Genomic DNA, 21486 nt, shown 5'->3' with positions numbered 1-21486 from the left:
GCAGGGTGCCCAGAAAATACCCCCTTTTGGTTTTTAGGCTCTTTCAGCATGTAGCTCTCTGTTCTAGATCATCTGAGCAGATCTTTAGAAATCATTGAGCATTGAGTAGAGTTGATGACTGAGTCCACTTATACAGTCTGGTAACTCTCCAGGCCCTGCTGCCTACTTGCACACTTGCTTGTTGTCCTCCATGGAAAATACTTTTACTGAACGTTACTTTTGGGATCTTAAAAGAAACAGCGTTATGAAATTCCTTACTTTATGTTTCGCGCATCTCTGTGATTTGAGTACGTTACCTACTGTAGTACCCACTATCCTCGCTTAGAAAATTTTTTATGTGTGAAATGTGTGTCCTACCTGTGGAATTGTATAAAATATTTACATATATTTTTAAACAATAGTAAAGTGAACACCTGTGTACCCATCACTCAAATTAAGAAATGTCATTATTGGAAGCTTTCATTCACTTAAAATTCCTCCTTAATGCATTTTCTTCCCTTCTCCCAGGCCTCAGAGGAAATGGCATCCTAACTTTTGGTCTAAGTTTTTCCTTTGTAACTTTGTAACTTTGTAGCTTTTCTTTGTAACTTTACCATCTATGTATATATTCTTAAATATGGTATATTGTTTAGTTTTGAAAAACTGTAGGCATTGTTTTTTTAGTTTGACACGTATAAGTTTACTTTTTTTTTTTTTTTTTGTGGTACGCGGGCCTCTCACTGTTGTGGCCTCTCCTGTCGTGGAGCACAGGCTCCGGACGCGCAGGCTCAGCGGCCATGGCTCACGGGCCCAGACGCTCCACGGCACGTGGGATCTTCCCAGACCGGGGCATGAACCCATGTCCCCTGCATCGGCAGGCGGACTCTCAACCACTGCGCCACCAGGGAAGCCCTACTCTTTTTAATATTACTACTTTTTAGGATCCTATTTTGCTCTGTTTATAGTACTCATATATGTGATTTTGTGATCCGTGAATTTTTCTTAGAATCATTTTGTTGACACATTACAAATTGAAATGAAAGGTAGCAGACTGTGTGTGGCATTTCAGTTTCCCTGAATGTGTATTTCTTTGATTGCGCATCTCTCCCCAATTCATCCTCCTCCATATAGAAGTGTGCCCCATAGTTTTGGATGGTCTGACGATTTGTGATGTTTCCGTCTGTTTTTTGAAGTTTCTGTTTTAATGGTTTTTCAAGCCAAAATTAATAAAATATACTATTTTATTTCCTTTGGTGATGAATAAGAACATCTGTTTTAATGTTATCTGGAGGATTTTTATGATTGTTTTACTCATAGCTCTTTGTCTGACAAATATCAACAGGTCCCCAAATAAGTTTATTGAACTACTTTTTTATTATATTCTATACCTGGGTAAGAGACTTATTAGTGTGTTTTTAAACTTAATTGTCATTATTTTGTATGACCTTGGCTTACTGGCTTTTTGTGATAAAATGCAGCAGCAGTTTCTTACCCCGTCTGTCTCCATAACCCATCCATTCCTTTGTGCAGAGAAACCACTTTCACGTCTTCGAAATCTCAGCAATTCTACCATGGAAACCAGTAGTCCATACTTATGTTATTATAACCAGGTAAATATTGCTTAGTGCTGAGTCAGGTAGGGTAATTAATTGTTTACGTGGTAACAGTTTCTTTCCTGTAGTTAATAATTGCCTATTATTTTGTTTTCCTTCGGTTTCTGTATACTGATTAACTCTAAACCAGAATTAAACTGTAAAACGCTTAATTTATATGTTGCCAAACGTATAAAATTCACCATTTCAATTCTCCCACCCCTACTCCCTGGGGCCTCCCTCTTAGAGTCCTCTGTCTTCTGGTTCCACACTAGACTGATCACTCTCTAGGCTTGCATGTTGGAACTTTATATTTTACTTTTTCACTTGATTGCTGATTTGACTGATTTTAGTATTTTATTTTTCCTCAGACTTTGTTCCACTGTCTTCTAAGATTCAATTTGGCTTTTCAAAATTAAGTTCTGTTTTGCCATCAATTCCTTTTGTATGTGGCTTTTTTTTTCCCTCTGGCAGCTTTTGGGTTCTTCTTTTTCATGTCCTAAATAAAGGTCATGATGTGGTAGATTTTGTTTCATTCTTTGCATTGGATACCCTGTGGGTTCTGTTCATTTGGACATGTACATTCTTCTGTTCTGGGGAAAATTTTCTAGTAGTATTCCTTGGATGACTTTCTCTTCTCCATTGTCTCTGTTTTTCTCAAAATCCTATTGTTTGGATATGGAACTCTTGGATTGAAATCTAATTTCTAGTTTTTTCCCTCCCTTATTTTATCTGTTTTACTTTATTGTACTTTCTATGAGATTTCCAACTCTCCTAAAGAGTTTTGAGCTTGAAGTTTTCTTCTGCTTCTTGCATTGTCTCTTGACTGCAGGTCCCCCTTCAATTTGTATTTGTTTCTGTTTTTCACACTGAAAGCTTCCTCACAGCCTGGTGATCCTTAGCTTGACATTTATTTTTAAGAACGAGGTAGCTTGTAAAAGCCGGTTGGAAGGGTGTAAGGTGGATGGGACTTACCGACTAGTGGCTTTTATTATAGAATGAACAGGTCGGGATCATCTTGTAGCTTCTTTGTTTACCAGCCTCAGGAGCCTCTGTATACGGAGAGTGGAGGCACATTGGATTCTTAATCACTTCAGTGCAGAAGTGACACCAGGTACCAGTGACAATTGCCCACCCCCACCTCTTGTGGACACTTATGTGTGAGGGCTCAAGTGCACTCACCAAGGCAGGAAGCAGTATTCCCCGTCTCTCTTTTCCATTCCCTTTATTGCATTCAGGGAGCTTTTTGAGGAGAACTTTTAAATGATTTTCTTTATGACGGTCTCTCTACATTTAATGTTTGCTGCTCAGTATCTCTGTGACCACTCGGATCTGTCCCTGACTCTCCTCCTCCTTTGAATATTTACCTTTCTCTACCTGTTTCTGCTAAGTTCTTCACTGCTTCTCAGCTTTTGTGAGAAAAGCCTGGCCACTCTTTTGTAGACATAGCTACTTATCGGAAAATGCCTTCCACACGAGGAACCAACCACTCACAGAGCACAAAGAAAATACAATTCTGGTTTTCTGTTTTTCTCTATTATCTTTGGCCATTGGAGTTTCATAGTGGCTTCTCTGATACCAGAATTTTTTTTAGAACTACTTGATTTCTAGATAGGTTCCAGAAGCCTTGAGGAACTGGAAGATTAGTCTGTATGTCAACCACCCCTTTAATTTTGCTTAATAACCCCCTTTCTATCCTGAAGTGAATAGTCATAATTAATAGAACCAGTTTTCCAACTCTGTCTTCTCATGATCCAACCCAAGTCACCTATGAAGTGACTCAGTGTTTTTTTTTTAGGCTCTGTGGCAGAATAGACTCATTTTTTACATCAGTTTCTTACTCCTTCCCCGCCCTCCACCTGTTTTAAGGAAAAGTTGAGTTTCTTATTCTGTATGCTAATTTCACTTCCATTGTTTTATCTGACATTTTTTTGTTCTTCATTAATAAATCAAGCATTTACTGTTTATGCAGGCTGGATTTTGGGTTAAAAACGTGTCTTCAGTGGCCTGTGACTTGAACCAGCTCAAACTTCTCCAGCTCCAGCTTTGTGTTTTTTTTGGTTTTTTGAATGCTCTGTTAACTTGGCATGCTAGCACATATTTAATCATTCGGTCTAACAGCTGTAAACGAATATTTGAAAGATGTGTATTTCTCTTCGGCCTGCCGAAATTGATGAAAGTTGTTGGTTGAAAATATTGGTGTCTTTTCTACAAAATCTGCCCCCTTTTGTGTAATTATCTCAGCAAATGACATTTTTTTTCCTTTTTTTTTTTTAATTTAAAATTTTTGGCTGCATTGGGTCTTTGTTGCTGTGCACTGGCTTTCTCTAGTTGCACAGGCTGGGGCTACTCTTGGTTGCGGTGTGTGGGCTTTTCATTGCGGTGGCTTCTCGTGGCGGAGCACGGGCTCTAGGTGCACAGGCTTCAGTAGTTGTGGCACGTGGGCTCAGTAGTTGTGGCTCGGGGGCTCTAGAGTGCAGACTCAGTAGTTGTGACACACGGGCTTAGTTGCTCAGCGGCATGCGGGATCTTCCTGGACCATGGATTGAACTCGTGTCCCCTGCATTGGCAGGCGGATTCTTAACCATTGCACCACCAGGGAAGTCCCTCAGCAAATGACACTTAACCACACTGTTTGTTGTCCAAGTCTAACGCTGAGAAGATATCCATGACTATCCCCTTTAGTTACCTCTGAAATCCAAGTAGTCACAAAATCCCATTGGTTTCTTCCTTCAGAATATCTCTGGCGTCCTTGCACTTCTTTCTTTGTACCCTATCATTCTGCCTCCCTGGGACACCCTGACATTCTCCGTCTCTCTGGGACATCCCAGCATCTCTCTTACTAGGATACCATGGTATTCTCTCTCCCTAGGACTGCCTCAGCTCTGCCATCAGTCCTGTCCCCCACAAGGCTATTTGCACACTGTGGGACTGTGACAAGGACAATGCAACTGGAGTACAGGTTTTGGGGAAGAAGGAAGAATAGTGAAAGGGGTCTGGAAGTGTATGCAGGACCAGATCCCACATGGCATTTTAGACATGTTTAGGGGTTTGAGTTTCTTCCTGAGAACAATGGGATGCCAGTGAAGGACTGAGTGGATAGTGTTAGTGTGATCGTGTTAATTTATTTTTAACGATGGCATGATGTAGAGAATACACTGTAGGAGGAGTGAGCCTGCATATAGTGAACCTGTGCAGGAAGGTGTTGCCATTGTCCATGTGGAAGGGGATGGTGGCCTGAGCTAGTATAGTGGGGGTGGGATGGAGAGACGCGGACAGACTCCATGATATTTGGGAGGCAGAGTTCATGAGGCTTTGTGATTGAGTCGTTCTTTTTAAAATAATTTTAGGACAGCACAGGTTTGCACGTTGCTGTAATTTTCTCCAGCGGTGCTCAACAGAGGGTTAAGAAGCTAGGTGTGCCTGTGAGGAAGGAGAAAGCTGTGAATAGTGGGGAATGAGCTGGAGTGTTGGAAGATAACAGCCCTGAGGAGGGCAAGTCAAGAAATGAGCTGAGATGAGCAGGGTTTAATGAAGGGCTCAGGAGCAGTGTCTGGAAGTGACAATAGAGGTGGCTGCTCGCCTCACCTCCAGGTCTAGAGCCAATATAGGAGCATGACAGAGTGACTCTCACAGCAAGGTGAGGTTTCAAGGCAGGAGAAGGAAGCATCTGGGTAGAGGCTGACGCTGATGGGGAAGGAAGTTTTTCACCGTGGAATGGAGGTCCCAGTAGCAATGATGTGAGATGTTGTATGTTTGACTGCAAGGTTCCCCCAAAGTGAATGCCAACAGTCTTATGATTGAATAGTTTTTATGTTTTCACTTACTCTTCAGATACCTTTTGAATCTCTGCCCTAGGAGAGGCTCAGTATTAGGCACTCCAACAGCTGCAGTGATGTATCGAAAGTTCACAATCTGGTAAATAAAGTATTCTTTTTCTTGGCCCTGGCAGACAAAGAGTTAAATTAAAGGCATTAATGATTTGCTTATAACAGACTGGCAGGACCAAGCTGAGAACTTTTCTCAGCCTTCCTGATTCTCATTCTCTTTCTCACCTTTACTTTCTCTTTCCTTAATGCTCCAAAGTTTCCCTGCCTCTAAGTTTAAGGGAAGATGCTCAGCTCTCAGCCAGGCCTGGTGGGCTAGCAGGTGCTGAGGATTACATCTCAAACTTGAGACTGGAAATTCTCTTAATTGATTTCTTTCCAAAATATTCTCTCATATTCTCTTTCTTAAGCATTTACACAGCAAGACAACTCACTCCAAGGGTAATTTAATATCATTTTGAATTACTACTTTCGTTTTCTCTTTGAACTTTGTGTGTTTCATCATTCTTTGGTAAATAGAGGTAAAAACCTCTGGGATTAACACAGCCTACCAAAATGTGATGATTGGTTTGAATCTACTTCACTGAAAGGTTTGGGAAAGAAGAGAATTATAAAATTATTAAACGTTAGAACTGAAAAGTATTTTTAAGATCTTTTACATTCTCACCCCCTTATTTTATATCTAAGGAAATCAAGGCTCAAAAGATTAATGGGATGTATGAGTAAATGTGGTAAATGTTTGCCAAGCTCAGAATCCTTTCAAATTTGCACAGTAGGAACTTTCATATTTTCTGACAGGTGGTGGTTGGTAATATTGCAGAAGAAACCTTTTTTTAACCACTAGGAAATGCTGAAATATCAACTGATCAACTGTAATGGAAAAAAATCAATTTTAAGTATTCTGATTACTACATCTTTTCTGTTTAGCAAAATAAAACGACCTATGTGATAGTCATTAAGGATTGGAGGGTAGGAAGGTAAATGCTGGGAACACTATTTTGGATTTATTGCAAGTCGCATCATTTCCTAGTGATTGTAACTTAGAACATTCCTCGTAGATAAGCAAAGTTTATTCTCTCCTCCTGGCTATGCAGGGCCTGAATACACCAGAAAGTCTGCCTCCCTGCTTTATTAGTTAAGCAAAGCTGTCTATATAATCATGGAAGATGGCACCATAACCTATAGTATATTAGAACACTATATAATTTTGAGGTAAGGAAGACCTTCACAGACAGGAAATGCAGAAGAAATAAATTAAAATATTGACATTTTACTATGAAATTAACTACATAAAATTAAAAAATTTTTTCTGACAGAATACACTGTAAATTATATCAGAAGATTTTGTCACACATGACAGTAAAAAAATTTGTATCCCTAATCTTTAAATAGGGAAACAGAGAATCCAATAGGAAAACAGACAAGAATGTGAACATACAATTCACAGAAGAGTAAATGAAGAAAACAGAACAAAACAACCCACTAAAATGATGCTTTGTTGTAAAGCAACTATACTCCAATAAAAATAAATAAAAAAATTTTTTTAAAAGTAAAATGATGCCTTGTACAAATAGGCAGGAAGAACAAATCAAAATAACAGTGAGAAAAACATTTTCGCCCTTCCTACAGGCAAAATGTAAGAGGATCTGGGCATATTGGGTGCTGTGTTATAGAGATATGGACCCCTCATACATTGGTGAGGGTGTGGACTGGAATGGCTTCTCTGGAAAGTTCATGTTCTTTGACTTGGCAGTCTCACAAGTCTATTCAATAGAAATAAAGGCACCATTTTTTTTACATGTACAGCGATGTTATTTTAACATTTAAAAAATTATAGCAAGGAATTGAAAAACATTCATATGACCAATAACAGGAAAAGGGCTGAAAAAATTGCAGTGTGTTTGTACTGTGCAATATTTGACATCTGTTACAATAAAAAGAATGCCTTGGGGCTTCCCTGGTGGCGCAGTGGTTGAGAGTCCGCCTGCCGATGCAGGGGACACGGTTTCATGCCCCGGTCTGGGAAGATCCCACATGCCGCGGAGCGGCTGGGCCCGTGAGCCATGGCTGCTGAGCCTGCGCGTCCGGAGCCTGTGCTCCGCAACGGGAGAGGCCACAACAGTGAGAGGCCCCGCGTATCGCAAAAAAAAAAAAAAAGAAAGAAAAAAGAATGCCTTGGGTTACAAGTATTGATTAGGAATAATCTTCATAATAGATTAATTAGAAAAGGAACATTTCTGAGAGATATTAACAGTACGATCACATTAAAATATATGTTTGTATGGTTATAGAGAAAGACTTGGAAGGATGGACACACACACAAATGTTTTTACTGATTATCTTAGGTGAATAGGCTTGGGGGAGGGTTGCTAGGAGGAAACCATTTTTTTAAATATATAGACCTCTGGACTTTTTGTCTTGTTAGAATATGTTCAAATTGTTAAAATATATTTATCTATTTAATATCTAATATTTAAACATCTAATTATTTATTTAAGCCCATAACTCATTCTTAAGCTTCCTAAAGTCTCATCACTTGCTCTGAGGGCCGGGGTTTGCCTATTTGCTGGTCTTTTGAAGTAGCCGTGCTGTGCCTCTGAGAGAACTGACTTCCGCTTCCTCTCCTGTACTACTTTTTAGCTCCTTTATCTGTCCCTCTTATTTCTGTGATCCAACACTTCACTACTGTCTGGCCAATATGCCGTTTCTTTGCCCCTTTATATTTCATTTATGCCAGTCCAGGTTAATAACAGTGGAGTAAAATCACACAGTCCTACCATTAGTGGTCTCTATGAATTTGTGATCTTGAGTTGATCCCTTAAAGATGGCTCTACAGTCCTTCTGTTTTCCCTCCTTACCTCTCTCCTTAAATGCAAGTGGTATTTCAGATATCCCCTTCCCCCCTTTCCTCAAGCTTTTAGCCCTGCTACCTGTTCTCTTGAGCAGCAAGTGGCTCTGTGCCCTCACTCTAGGGAAAACAACAACTCTGTAAACTCCTTGCCACTAAACATGCAAACTTCACCTTCCTCTTGGCTGACTGGCCCCATGTGCTGGGGATCCCAGCCCTTCCTTTCTCCTTCTGGGGGTGATGCAGAGGGTGTATGTTCTTGCTACATGGATTATCCCTGCCATCTCATATATCTCTTCTGTGTTTCCTCATTCATACATCCTGAAGAATAAATATAATGGCCTAGAATACCTATGTCTGATTCTTTGTTACTTCTCTGTGTTATACACGTATTTGCTGGATGGATAGAAAGAAGGAAGAATATTTGGGTAAAATAACAAGAAAGCAGCATGAGCTAAAGAGAGTAAAAAGACCTCAATAGTAGAGATGAAAGAAACGATGAAACAAACCTAAAAACAGCCTTACTTTCACCTGCCCAAATCTTCTGGCCAGGGGAGGAGGAGAATGGGGATGTGTTTCACTCTTACCTGATCAAATGAAGGTTTAACTGTTAGGACTGCCAAACTATACCATTGTGGTTTCTTAGCTAGAGTTATAAGCCAGATTCTCATATTTTGATATTTGTGTTGTATTTCCCAATTTTTGGAAAACAAATGCACGATAAAACTTTATCTGTAAACTAGGTTTCCCAAGGATGTATAAAAGTAGCTTGGCTTTGGGAAATACTGAATTAAATAAATCTTTAATGTGCTAACATGCTTTGTGAATTTCCAAGAGCAGGAGACAGTGTGATTTCCAGCTTTATGACCATTAAGCACTTTTCTGTACTTGCTCCCATCCCCTTTTCTGAATATATATTATATGCCAAGAAAAATACTTTGAGAAATGCTGAGGGACACAAATTAATATGTGTACTAAAGGATTAAAAAAAAAAGAAGAAAAAGAAAGGTCAGGTTGCATGACACACAGTAACATGACTATTAAGAATTTTTTATTTCTTGTCAGTTTGTGTTTTTCTGTACATTTTGAAGATAGAAAATGATTTTTTAAAATATAAAACTTGTTTTGACTAATGATACCTTAGAGGAAATAAGCTGTTTTGTAAATAAGTATAGTAGAGTTCTAGTGTGGCTAAAACTTCTTGTAGTACTGGCAGATTATCATGCTCTGTTATTTCAAGGTTTTATTAGGATTGACCTGCTTTCTGTTATTCAAGTTACGTTTTCTTATTCTCTTTTCCAGCGGCAGTCGATTAGGAGGCCTGGTTACAGTGTTGTGCTTCTTTTTCAATCATGGAGAGGTAGGTAGTCAACAAATATTTTCAAAATCTTTAGGGAATTTTACTTCTAGAAATATGAGTTTCTTCTTTAGGTAGTCAGTCAAGTATTTTTTAAAATTTTAGGAGATTTTACTAATAAAAATATAAATTTCTTCCTTAATTTCTTTAAATGTAATCTATAGTAGCATTCTTTAAATGTTTGATCTTATTTTGATTCATTTTTTTAAACACTAGCACTTATCTTTAGTTAGCTTTTCATGACCATTATATCTTTTATGTGATACATCTCTTAGTGGCATGAAGAAATAGTGGGTCTGTATTAATTGTATATATAATTTAACACTGTGTTTTAACTATGACTCAAATAAGCTAGCCATGTATCCATTAACTTCCTGTGTCGGGGTAACTTTTTGATATAGGAGCTATAGCGTATGTTTCTAGTTTAATGCATTTCTATTCAACTTTGATACACTTTTGAGTATCCTTTACAGAATATTTTATTGTATCTATAAATTTTCACATATCCAAGGGCTTTCCAAAGAGAACAGCATTGTAAAAAGCATAGACTCTGGATCCAGGTTACCTGTGTTCAAATCCTGGCTCTGCCATTTAGTGACTGAGTGACCTAGGCAAGCCATTTAATCTCACCTTAGTTTCCTCTTTGTAAATGGGCATAATGATGTTATCTATTTCATGGGATTATTGGGGAGATTAAATGAGTTCATATGTGTAATGTGCCTAGAACAATGTTTGACACACAGTTACTGCTAAGTAATTATTAGTTTGTGTAATTGTTTATATTATTATAACTTATTTTAGATTAAATTTTAATATAAATTCAAGATGCCAGTGAAATCCTTCCACGAAATTAATTGTAGTTGTAAATGAATTTCTAGTAATATATCTCTGTCCAGTTTTCTTTCATGGTAAGTTTTGTATGAAGGGAAAGAAAAGAAAGGTCAGGTTGCTTTGTGTGAAGTAACTCATTCCTTTTATGTGTTTCTACACTGTGTCTACAGCATTTGAATATGCACATGTTACAAAGCTCTAAGAGTAGTCATGCAAAAACTTAACTGTAGACTCAAGGTTGAATTTTTTATTATTCAGTGGATTACTGATGGAAATTGAACTAACACATGCTTAGTGTTTAGAATCACAGAAATTTAAAGCTTTATGGATTAGAGCATTTGACAAATGATTGCAATATGACATCAATTAATTGATTTGATCTGAATTTTGAGCAAAGAAAAAAAGAATTATTTGGCTCTTTTTGACTGTGGATGCTGCTCAGTGCTGTCGTTGGATCATAAACCTTTTGGAAGCACAGATCTGTGAGAATGACCTAAGAAATAGGAAATAACTGCTTAACAATGGAAGAAAGGAACATTGAGTGTTCACAATGAGATGCTGAGGGGAAAGGGACTGTTGAAAATTTTGAAGCCAAGGCACAGTTTTTGTTTTTTTTTTTTTTTTGCTGTACGCGGGCCTCTCACTGCTGTGGCCTCTCCCATTGTGGAGCACAGGCTCCGGACACACAGGCTCCGCGGCCATGGCTCGCGGGCCCAGCCGCTCCGCGGCATGTGGGATCTTCCGGGATCGGGGCACGAACCCGTGCCCCCTGCATCGGCAGGCGGACTCTCAACCACTGCGCCACCAGGGAAGCCCCAAGGCACAGTTTTAAATACTACTGTCTCTTAAGCAGAAATGTTCTCAGTGTAAATTAGAGGTTATTAATTCCTGATCTTACATTTTTCTAATAATTTTGATACTCATGTAGCATGAACATCATTCTTGACAAAGTCTTTTCAGTTTTTAACAATGAAATTCAGACAATTCAGTTCATTTTTCAGGTTGAGAGGTTTTTTTTTTGATACTTTTCAACTACTTGGTACACTGAAACATGCTTAAGGAACACTTTCCATTTAGGAAAAGGTAAACTAAATGAGATTAGAATTAGAATTGTGGTTTTACTGAATTAGTCAAGTAGATAATTGTACTTATATCAGTAACTATAGCTTTAGAGTAGAAAAGTAACCATTTTGAGTAATGACATATTAAAATTTAGAACATAAACTGCAGTTTGGGGTAAAATAATCTTGAGACCTCAAGTAACTAAAAACTATTTTATTATAATTTTATATTTATTTTGGTTTTCAGATTGTACAATTTTCAGACCCTTGTTTTCTTCTGATTTTTAAAAATGTTGCCTAAAGTACATAGTTTTTATAAGGGGGGAAGCATCTACTCTGATAGTACCTATTCATGCATTTAGTGAACTTTTCCAGAGAGTCGGTGTTTGCTTCACGGGAATTTCTAGCCAGTTTCTAATTGGTACCCTTATTTCTTAGAAGAGTTATTTAAATCATGTGAGTGAGTGGTTTATGTGCCAAAAAAATAGTTGTGAATTGTTACCTGCTTTTTTCTATTTCCATTATTTAGTTTGCTCTGTACTTGAGTCTGAGATAGTGTAAGATGTACTTTTTAAAATATTTTTTTCTCAGATGATTTTACAAGGGAAAATATTTGCTTTAATAAAAGAACTGCAAATTATGTAGTGTAAATGATTAATCAAATTATTTAAAACAGAAATTTAAAACCTTCAAATCTGAAAAATGTGAAAACACATTAAAGGAGCTATTAATTGCTCATAGTAATGATCAATAATATTGAGGTTATATATTTCATAATAAAAATTATGCAGATGTTTTCACTTATCAAGCTTTTTAATTAAATGTTGATTCTGTCCCTGTTGAGAATTATTGCTAAGATGAAAGCTAACAATTTTGCTTAGCTTTTAAAGCATTTAGATGGGTACATTAAAAAAAAACTAAATGCAATGTTTTTCTGCAATTTTTTTTTGTGTGTGTGGTACGTGGGCCTCTCACTGTTGTGGCCTCTTCTGTTGTGGAGCACAGGCTCCGGACGCGCAGGCACAGCGACCATGGCTCACAGGCCACGCAGGCTCAGCGGCCATGGCTCACGGGCCTAGCCGCTCCGCGGCATGTGGGATCTTCCCGGACCGGGGCACGAACCCGTGTCCCCTGCATCGGCAGGCGGTCTCTCAACCACTGAGCCACCAGGGAAGCCCTTTTCCTGCAATTTTTGACTGTTAATTTCTTTTCCTTCCTCCCTCCCTCCCTTCCTCCCTTCCTTGCTTTCCTTTCTAATGATGGTAAGGTTTTGGCCAGGATATTTATTCTGAGTCTTCTGTTTATTCAACTCAATTAAAACAACATATACTGAGGTCCTACTGTATGTCAGGACTTGTAGATGCTGGGGATGTGTCAGTTAGTAAAACAAAGACCCCTGTCCTTGTGGATAATAATGTGAAGGTGGGACAATCTTCTGCTTAAGGTGGGGGAGTACTGGTTTATTTGGGGAGAAGCAAGGAGGCCATTGTGGAAGAGCAGAGAGTAGAAGGGATAAGGCCAACAGTGAAAGACGGGAGGTGGCGTGTGGAAGGAGCTGATTCTGTAGTCTTTTCAGTCATTGTAAAGTTCATTTGGAGCACATGGAAAGGCCATGGAGGGTTACCTGCAGAAGAGGGACATGATTTAAATATTTTTTACATTAATTTGGACGATAGTGTAAGTGCAAGATGTGTTATTTATTCAGGCTATTGAGTGGTGTGCCTATTTGTGAAACTTACATTAACTCCAAAAGTCCAAAAACAGAGAGTGTGCTAGTCTTAGCTAGAAATGAATCTGTTGATGTAGATATGAAAACTAGCTTCTAATGTAGTAGAAAACTAGCCTGCAATATCTTTCATGACCTGGCCCTTTCTGCATCTCACCACTCCAGGGCATTTTCTTTTTGCCTCAGTCCTGCTATCCTTCCTTCCTCTAGTTCCCAGAAATGACTGTTCCTTTTCCTTCCTCAGGGCCTTTGCACATGCTGTTTCCTAGCCCTGCATACTTCCCTCCCCCTGTATCTCCTAATCTGTGCCTAGGGCCTTTGCACATGCTGTTTCCTAGCCCTGCATACTTCCCTCCCCCTGTATCTCCTAATCTGTGCCTAGTTAACTCTTAGTCATCTTTAATAACTGGATGTTTTAGTTTGGGTTTCAGTGGTGTTCTTCATTTCTTCCTGCAGATCTGGGTTTCCATTTGGTATAATTTCTCTTTAGTCTTAAGAACTTTATTTAGCATTGTGGTGAAGATCTGCTGCCCATAAGTTCTCTTAGCTTTTGCCTTTCTAAAAACATCCTTATTTTGCCTTCATTTTTTTAAAGTATATTTTTGCTGGATAAGAATTCTGGATTGAAAGCTTTATCTTTCAGCACTTTGTGTCATGCTTTTGTATTCTGGCTTCCACTGTTTCATAAGTCATCTGTCACTCTTATTATTGTTGTCCTGAATGTAATGTGTATCTTCTTTGGTGGTTTGAAGCTTTGTTTTTTTTGTTGTTGTTTTTAAAATTAATTAATTAATTAATTATATTTTTGGCTGTGTTGGGTCTTCGTTGCTGCATGCAGGCTTTCTTTCTCTAGTTTCCGTGAGCAGGGGGCTACTCTTCGTTGTGGTGCGCGGGCTTCTCATTGCGGTGGCTTCTCTTGTTGTGGAGCATGGGCTCCAGGTGCACGGGCTTCAGTGGTTGTGGCTCGCGGGCTCTACAGCGCAGGCTCAGTAGTTGTGGCTCACAGGCTGAGTTGCTTCATGGCATGTGGGATTTTCCCTGGCTAGGGATCGAACCCCTGTCCCCTGCATTGGCAGGCGTATTCTTAACCGCTGCGCCACCAGGGAAGTCCTTAAAGCTTTGTTTTTATATTTGATTTTTATTGGTTTGATGGTGATGAACTTAAATTTGGTCTTTTTTGTATGTATCCTGCTTAAGTTTCACTGAACATCTTTGTTCCATGGGTTTTTTGTGGGTTTTTTAAATCAGTTTTTGGAAACCTTTTAGCAAATATCTTTTCTTCAAATATTTTGTCCTCCCCATTCTCTCTCATTGTCTTTGAGGATTCTAATTCCATGTATGTTCAACTTTTAACGTTATCCCATAGGTTTTTGATACTCTCTTCATCTTTTCTTTTTTATTTTCATTTTTTCTCTCTTTGTCTCTATTTGGATATATTATTTTGCCATATCCCTGAGTTCATTGGTATTTTATTCTGATATTCAGTCTGCTTTAATGCCTATCTGGTGACTTGTTTATTTTAGATATTATAAATTTCAATTTTAGAATTTCATTGTTTTCCTGAGCTTCCATTTCTCTGTTGAAAATTCTTGTCTGTTTACCCATTCTGTCCATCTTTTTCTGTAAATTTTTAAACCTAATTATTGTTATTTAAAGTCCTTGTCTGCTAATTCCAACATTCATGTTATCTGTGGATTTAACTAGTATTTACCTTTTGATTGTGGGTTATATTTTTGTATTTTGCATGTCTCATAGATTTCTCTTTTATGCAAGACATTTTGTATAAAAGAATGATAAAGCCTGAATTAGGTAATTGTTTTTGCTTGTTTTTTTCCCAGAGAGGGATTATCTTTTCCCGTGTCAGGTATGTAGGGTAAGGGCCTGGGCAATTTGATCCCACCATGAGTCTTGCTAAGCTGGGCAGGGCTGTGGTTTTAATTTGTTTTAGTTTACCTCCAGTTTCAAATGAATTAAGGAGATTTCTGCTCTGTGGCTCAGTCTCCAGTTTCCCAGATGCTCAGCCCAGGGCATGATCTCTTTGATCTTACCAACAATTGAATTTGGAGGGGGTGAAGTTTTAGCTTTTTAGTTTCAGTCCATCACTGGCTTCGACTTCAGCAAGTTCCTGGAAGCTAAGCACTGTGTGAGATTGTAACTTCTCTCTGCTTCCTCCCTGTTCTTCACCCAATCTGAATATCCAGTTAACTTAGTACTGTTTGTTGAAAAGACCATTCTTTTCCCATTGAATTGTGGTGCTTTTGTCATTAATCAAGTAACTGTAGATTTGTAGATTTGTTTTTAGACTCTCAAATCTGTTCTATTTTTCTATTTATCTTTAAGCCAGTATCACACTATCTTAAATATTGTAGCTTTAAAAGTTTGATATCTGGTAGTAAAAAGTCTCCAACTCTGTTCTCCGGTGTTGCTTTAGCTAGTCCAGGTTTTTGTATTTCCATATAAATTTTAGAATCAGCTTTCCATGATTCCCCTTCCCCCAGTAGATTTACAACCTGCTAGGACTTTAGTTATGATTGCCTTGATCTCTAGATCAATTTAGGAAGAAGTGACATTCTAAATATATCAGATCTTCCCATCTATAAACATACGTATTCTTTCATTTATATCAATCTTCTTCAATTTCTTTCAGCAATGTTTTATGTCTTGCAAATATTTTATTAGATTAATTCCTAACAAATGTGTGTGTGTGTGTGTATTTTTGGGGGGCAGGGGTACTGTTCCCTTTTGATATGTCCTCAGTGTTCTTTCAACACTGACTTTCTTGCACAAAAAGGTGTTTCAAGATCACCTCGTACTGTCTTGCCCCCAGATGTGGAAACAGCTATTTTCCAAGGAATCTTGGATCCTGTTAATGGAAAATGGTAACTAGAGACCACAAGTGGGGTGCTTGATGTGCTTATTACTGCTTGGATGCAATCACTTTTAGGTCCTTTTAGCAAAAATCATTAATTCATACTGATTCCTCCAATAATTCTAATCTAGTAATCTAGTAGTATAAACCCTGCCTTCTCCCACTCCATATTTGTATCTCCTCCCTCCCCACAATCTAAATGTATTTACCTACTTGCTTTAGTCTATAATATACACAAAATAGTTTCAGAATTAATGCACTACGATTACCAATAACAAACCTACTAAGTAAGGTTTAAGATTTCTTTGCTGTTCTTTTTTTCCCTAAGATTATATTCTACTAAGGGGGTACAGAGTTCAAAAATAAAACAGCTCAAAATATACCTAGATTATTTTTGCTTCTCTGTTGTTTCCATTTAATACAGTTAGAATCATTTGTTTCAGTTTATATTTATACTGCCTTTGTATCTTGACAAATACCTTCATACTGTATACAGAATTCTGATTATGTTGATAACCTTGAGAAGTTTAGTTTACAACCACATGGTAAAGGTGGTAGAGTTGATATTGATAACATCTTGTCAGCTTTTTATATTTTAAATAAGTAAGGAATGGTCAGGTTGCGTCATTGCTATAAAGGATAGAATCATGAAGATGTAACTTATTGCTTATCCAACAAAGCTGACTGATTTCACAGAAGTTCTATGCAAACTTTATGGTAGGATATGGTGATATCCTAGAAGTTCAGAGACAAAAAAGGTAAATGTTTCTTTTCATAGAACCAGTAGAAATTCTTTATTAAGATGGTAAAGCTTAATAATCGCAATTATACATCACTGAAACATTAATTTTCGTGTGAGCCAAAATTGTATTACAAATTCAAATTGTAACTGACTGGTTATTTGGACAGCATGTCAGTACACGGTACAGAAAGAGACAAACTCCAAGAAAGCTACCTGACTTATTATCAAGGTGCAGTCCCATCAGCCTCACAAAGCCCATGCCAAGCTAAGGGTCTACCTAAACAATGGGACTGCTCTAAGTAACATCAGATAGAAGATGTTCAAACGATAGCTGTTGCACCTAGCATTATTATGGTTGACATCTGGATAGTTGAATCCTTAAACCTACACCATTCTCAGAAAAAGAGTAGCCAAACCCATGGTGGTCAGAAATCTTTTTTGGAATTGCTTGTAAGTATAGTGTTTCAAGCAATATTATAGCTAACATAGCAGTGCAGCAGTCAGAGGTGGGATAATTTGTTTTAAACCCAAACATTATACCAACAAGTTACAATTGATCCTACAAAGGTTAACTCTAGTTAAAACTCTTGAACAAGCCTTAAACCTGATCTGTTTGATACTAACTGTAACTTATAATTGACTAGTCAGTTCTATTCCTATTTTTAAATTGTGAAGAGAAATCAATTAGATTATGCTAGATCTCTAATAGTATAAGTAAACTATTTGAAAGTAGAGGTTGAGAAATGAAGCTGTTTATTGCTAAAATTCTTCATTTTTGATTCTTGAGTACATGATTTAAAAATTCAGCCTTCACCAAGCAGAAAATAGATTAAAAGCCTGTTGTCATCAATATCTAGGCAGTGTTATGTTGCAGTATTATTCAATGCTATGAAATGTGTGCTGAAAATTATTTAGTGGATGATGACAGTTAAAACGGTGTAAAATTTTTTTATTGAGTTTACTTTCACAATTAAAGAATTTCTTATTCTTTGTCAGAGTATAGAATACATTTGTGTAACGCTTTTTGAAGCAGTTCATGTGTGTATATTTCCTCCTTTCATTCTTACATTTGAACCTATAAAGAGAACTATAGATTTTTATTTTCTATTTAAAATTATAGTTAAATAAAAAATATTTATTCGTTGAAACTTAAGGTATGATTAAAACAAATCTGTTTACTATTCTCATATTATATGGTGTCGTCTGGAACAGCAATTATGTTAGTACCAGATCTAGTAAAGCACCCTGTGTTTGTTATTGGAGAAACAATAAGAAGCACTTTCACATACATATGAATTCATTCACTCTTAACTTTTTAGAAGGAGAAAACCTTGCTCTTTGTTACTAATTTATAATTGAGCCTTCTTATCCTTACTTTACAGAGGATGTAATCGAGTTTTAGCAAACTGAGTGATTCCTGCTATTAAGAGAAGTGAATTTCTAAGAGATGACAACATAGTTGTATTTGGTAACAAAATAAATATGGGTGAACAGTCTGTATGAAGAAAGTTTTCAAATTGTGTATTACATAGTTTAAATATTTTCTTATTGGTTTTTGCATAGAGATTGGTAGCCTTATAAATTTTAGTCATATATCTCTACTGTCAATCATACTGAAATCTCTAGTTAATCTAATAAACTAACAGATTTTTTAACTTGTATTTCAGTAACAACAGATATACATTTTAAAAGACTTTTTCAATCTTTTCATGTTCTCTTGTATGTACAGTTCTTTATAAATAGATATTTATGTTAATTTCATAGAGAATGGTGAGTTTTGGTAAAAAAAAGAGGAATAAATTGGCTCAAACTTTCTATAGCAGTAGAAGAAATATCTAATAGTCTGAGGTAGAGCTAAAATAAAGGAAGGACTTATTTCCACTGTGGTCTTTGTAATACTATATAGTCTTTAAAGTAGCCCTGCTTGACGTGAAAGATGTAATGATTTCTTCTAGTGTGACTAGCTTAGTAGTAGTAATATCAAATTGTTTACATTTAATCCAGTGCAGTTTTCTTTAAACTGAAAGGTGGACTTATTAATATATTTAGTATATATGCAGAAACATGATGGAGTCTCATACTGGGATACTACATTATTTAATTAAGTCTAAAGTAAGCTTTTCAGAAAGGTTGGTACTTAACTATTTTAGGACTTTTGTGATTTTATTTGATCCCCTGTGCCGCTTTTAAATATTTTGCAGCCCAGGGTGGCTTGGGCAAAGAAGAAGTAAAAACAAAAATGGAGTGCTCCTTTTAAGCAGCATTGTCAATAAAAATACTAACAGTGATGACCACAGGGAGTTTTGAAATATTGGTTATGGATAGTTTTGCTGAAATTCACGTGAAAGAAGACAAACTATAGTTCATTTTCAAAACCAATTCAAATGTAGTGTTTTTACTTTTGGCAGAACATTTTCTGGCTGGTGCTTTCCCTACTTTCCTTTTAGGCTACAGTTGAAGTTTTTTAGGACTTTGTTGTTGACAATTCATGATGTTCCTGTTGCTCAAGATCTTATGCCATGTGTATCTTCCAGTTTTGTTGTTGGTAGAAAAGTTAGTAGCTTGTTTTCCAGCACACCATTAAGTTGTAGAAAAAACTTCATAGCAGCTTTCGCTTGGTGTTTCTTACTCAACAATTTTAGCAAAGATACCATACACTATGAATTTTTTTTCAGTGTACCCGTGTGATGTGGACACCTCCTCTCCGCGAAAGCTTCTCGTATCCATTCCTTGTACTTCAGATGCTGCTTGTGACTCATATTCTCAGGTAACTTTGTCTTATCTTTAGTAGTTGTTGTTTGTTTGTTTTGCATTGAATAACTTAAGCTAGAATTTTTTTAAACTTCCAGTATAAAAAGTGTAATAAAATAATTAAGTTGATGCAGTTGCTAGGTTGAATTCATAAAGGGGTTTTAAGAGTATAACTTCAGGGGCTTCCCAGGTGGCGCAGCGGTTGAGAGTCCGCCTGCCGATGCAGGGGACATGGGTTCGTGCCCCGGTCCGGGAAGATCCCACATGCCGTGGAGCGGCTGGGCCCGTGAGCCATGGCCGCTGAGCCTGCGTGTCCGGAGCCTGTGCTCCACAACGGGAGAGGCCACAACAGTGAGAGGCCCGTGTACCGCAGAAAAAAAAAAAAAAAAAAAAAAAGAGTATAGCTTCAAAATATTTACTACCCAAAACATTTTCTTGATCTGCCTTTTAGTCTTCTTTCCTTTAATTAGTGGTCCATGGGTACTGCTCGAGGAGCAGCAAATCTGCTTCCACTTCTTCTGCCATCTCTACTTTCCCAAGCCATTTTCTGCCACCACAGCAGCCTCCCAAAAATAGAAAGAAGAGGGAAAGCTGGTGGCAGTAGAGTGTATTCCGTAAGCTATTGCCCTTGAAAGCAAAGAACGGTTCATAGAATAGGTGTGGTCAGGTACATTCATACATGTAGTTCTTCTTTCTGTGTTTGTTTAGCATCCCTGAGAATTGGGATAGTAGGGGTAGAAAGAAACCACATGAGTAGACAAAGATATGCTAGGATAATTCCTGCTAGAAACTCAGGATTGGATTGAGCCCTCCCATGTTTCTCACTACAAGAGTGGAGAGAGTTGGACCGAGAACATTTCCCTCTCCTCGTTATTGACAGATATTGAATTTAGATTGATGCTACCTTGTTTCAGACGGTGAAGATAAAACAAAACGGGGTCTATGAAAGAACAGAACAAAGCTTGATGAAAATCTGAAGATGACCCAGACTAAGAACTCCTTTCAGTGATCTGCAGAGTTCAGGAGAACTGGTTGAAGTCTGTTACATCAAACCCTTTGAATGATCTATTTCCCGTGATGATCTCAACAGGAACAGAGCCATTACATGGCTTTGTCCCTTATGTAGGGTTTTTAGACCAGCCTTTCGCAGAATGTGGGATGGGTGGCAGCTTTTGTATTAGCTTTTAAAGTCTCTGCAACTCCAGCCTGATTGCTGTCCCTTAAGTTCCTCTTTTATTATGAAAATTAGAACTTCTTTAACATCTTTACATAAGATGAACTCTGAATTCATAACCTTTAGTTCTGGGGCACTTTGATAGAGGTTTCCTTCTCAAACACTTCAGGAGGAAGTGTTGTGCCGTATGAGTGTCCGATTCATCACTGCACATGCTGTGTTTCCACATCCGCGTTCTTGATCTTGGCTTTTTTCTCCAATACAATACAATACTGTATTCTCCAATACAGTGGACTGCCCATCAGTCTCTACTTTCTGCTTTTCTTCTACCTCTGCTTCTGTCTTAAATCCAGTGATGGCAAACTCTTGATTCTTCTCATATTCCCTTGCTGATGTGCTGTGATCTGAGCAGCTGTGTACGGTGCTGCTCCACCTGCTAAGTGTTGCTTCCTTTAATCCATCCCGAGGGGTGTACTGTAGAAGGTTCTGCTACTTTGCTATTGCTGCTGTAACAAATCACCACAAACAGATTGATCATGTTACATCTTACAGTTCTGTAACACAGAAATCCTAAGATAGGGGTGTCGGCAGGGCTGCACTTCTTCTGGAGAGTCTAAGGAAGAACCAGTTTTCTTGCCTTTTTTAGTTTCTAGAGGACTGCTTGCATTCCTTGACCTGTGGCCCCCTCTATCTTCAAAGCTAGCAATGGTGGATTGAGTTCTTAGCAGT

At 37.8% G+C, this 21486-nt stretch overlaps 1 protein-coding gene across 3 annotated transcripts in view; it reads left to right on the top strand.

The window, feature by feature from the left end:
• The window catches only part of DPY19L1 (dpy-19 like C-mannosyltransferase 1), a 97912-nt gene that overhangs the window by 29188 nt on the left and 47238 nt on the right, over positions 1 to 21486 (top strand). For all 3 annotated transcript variants that reach the window (XM_081244983.1, XM_081244984.1, XM_081244982.1), the window contains exons 7-8: positions 9549 to 9606; positions 19508 to 19599. In XM_081244983.1, coding sequence (XP_081101109.1) covers positions 9549 to 9606; positions 19508 to 19599 — 150 coding nt within the window. The remainder of the gene's footprint in view (positions 1 to 9548; positions 9607 to 19507; positions 19600 to 21486) is intronic.

This window comes from Mesoplodon bidens, assembly GCF_964165515.1.
Source record: "Mesoplodon bidens genome assembly, chromosome: 9".
Taxonomy (NCBI): Eukaryota; Metazoa; Chordata; class Mammalia; order Artiodactyla; family Ziphiidae; genus Mesoplodon; species Mesoplodon bidens.
Note: the sequence above shows the minus strand (reverse complement) of the source record. Positions and strands in the feature narration are given on the sequence as shown.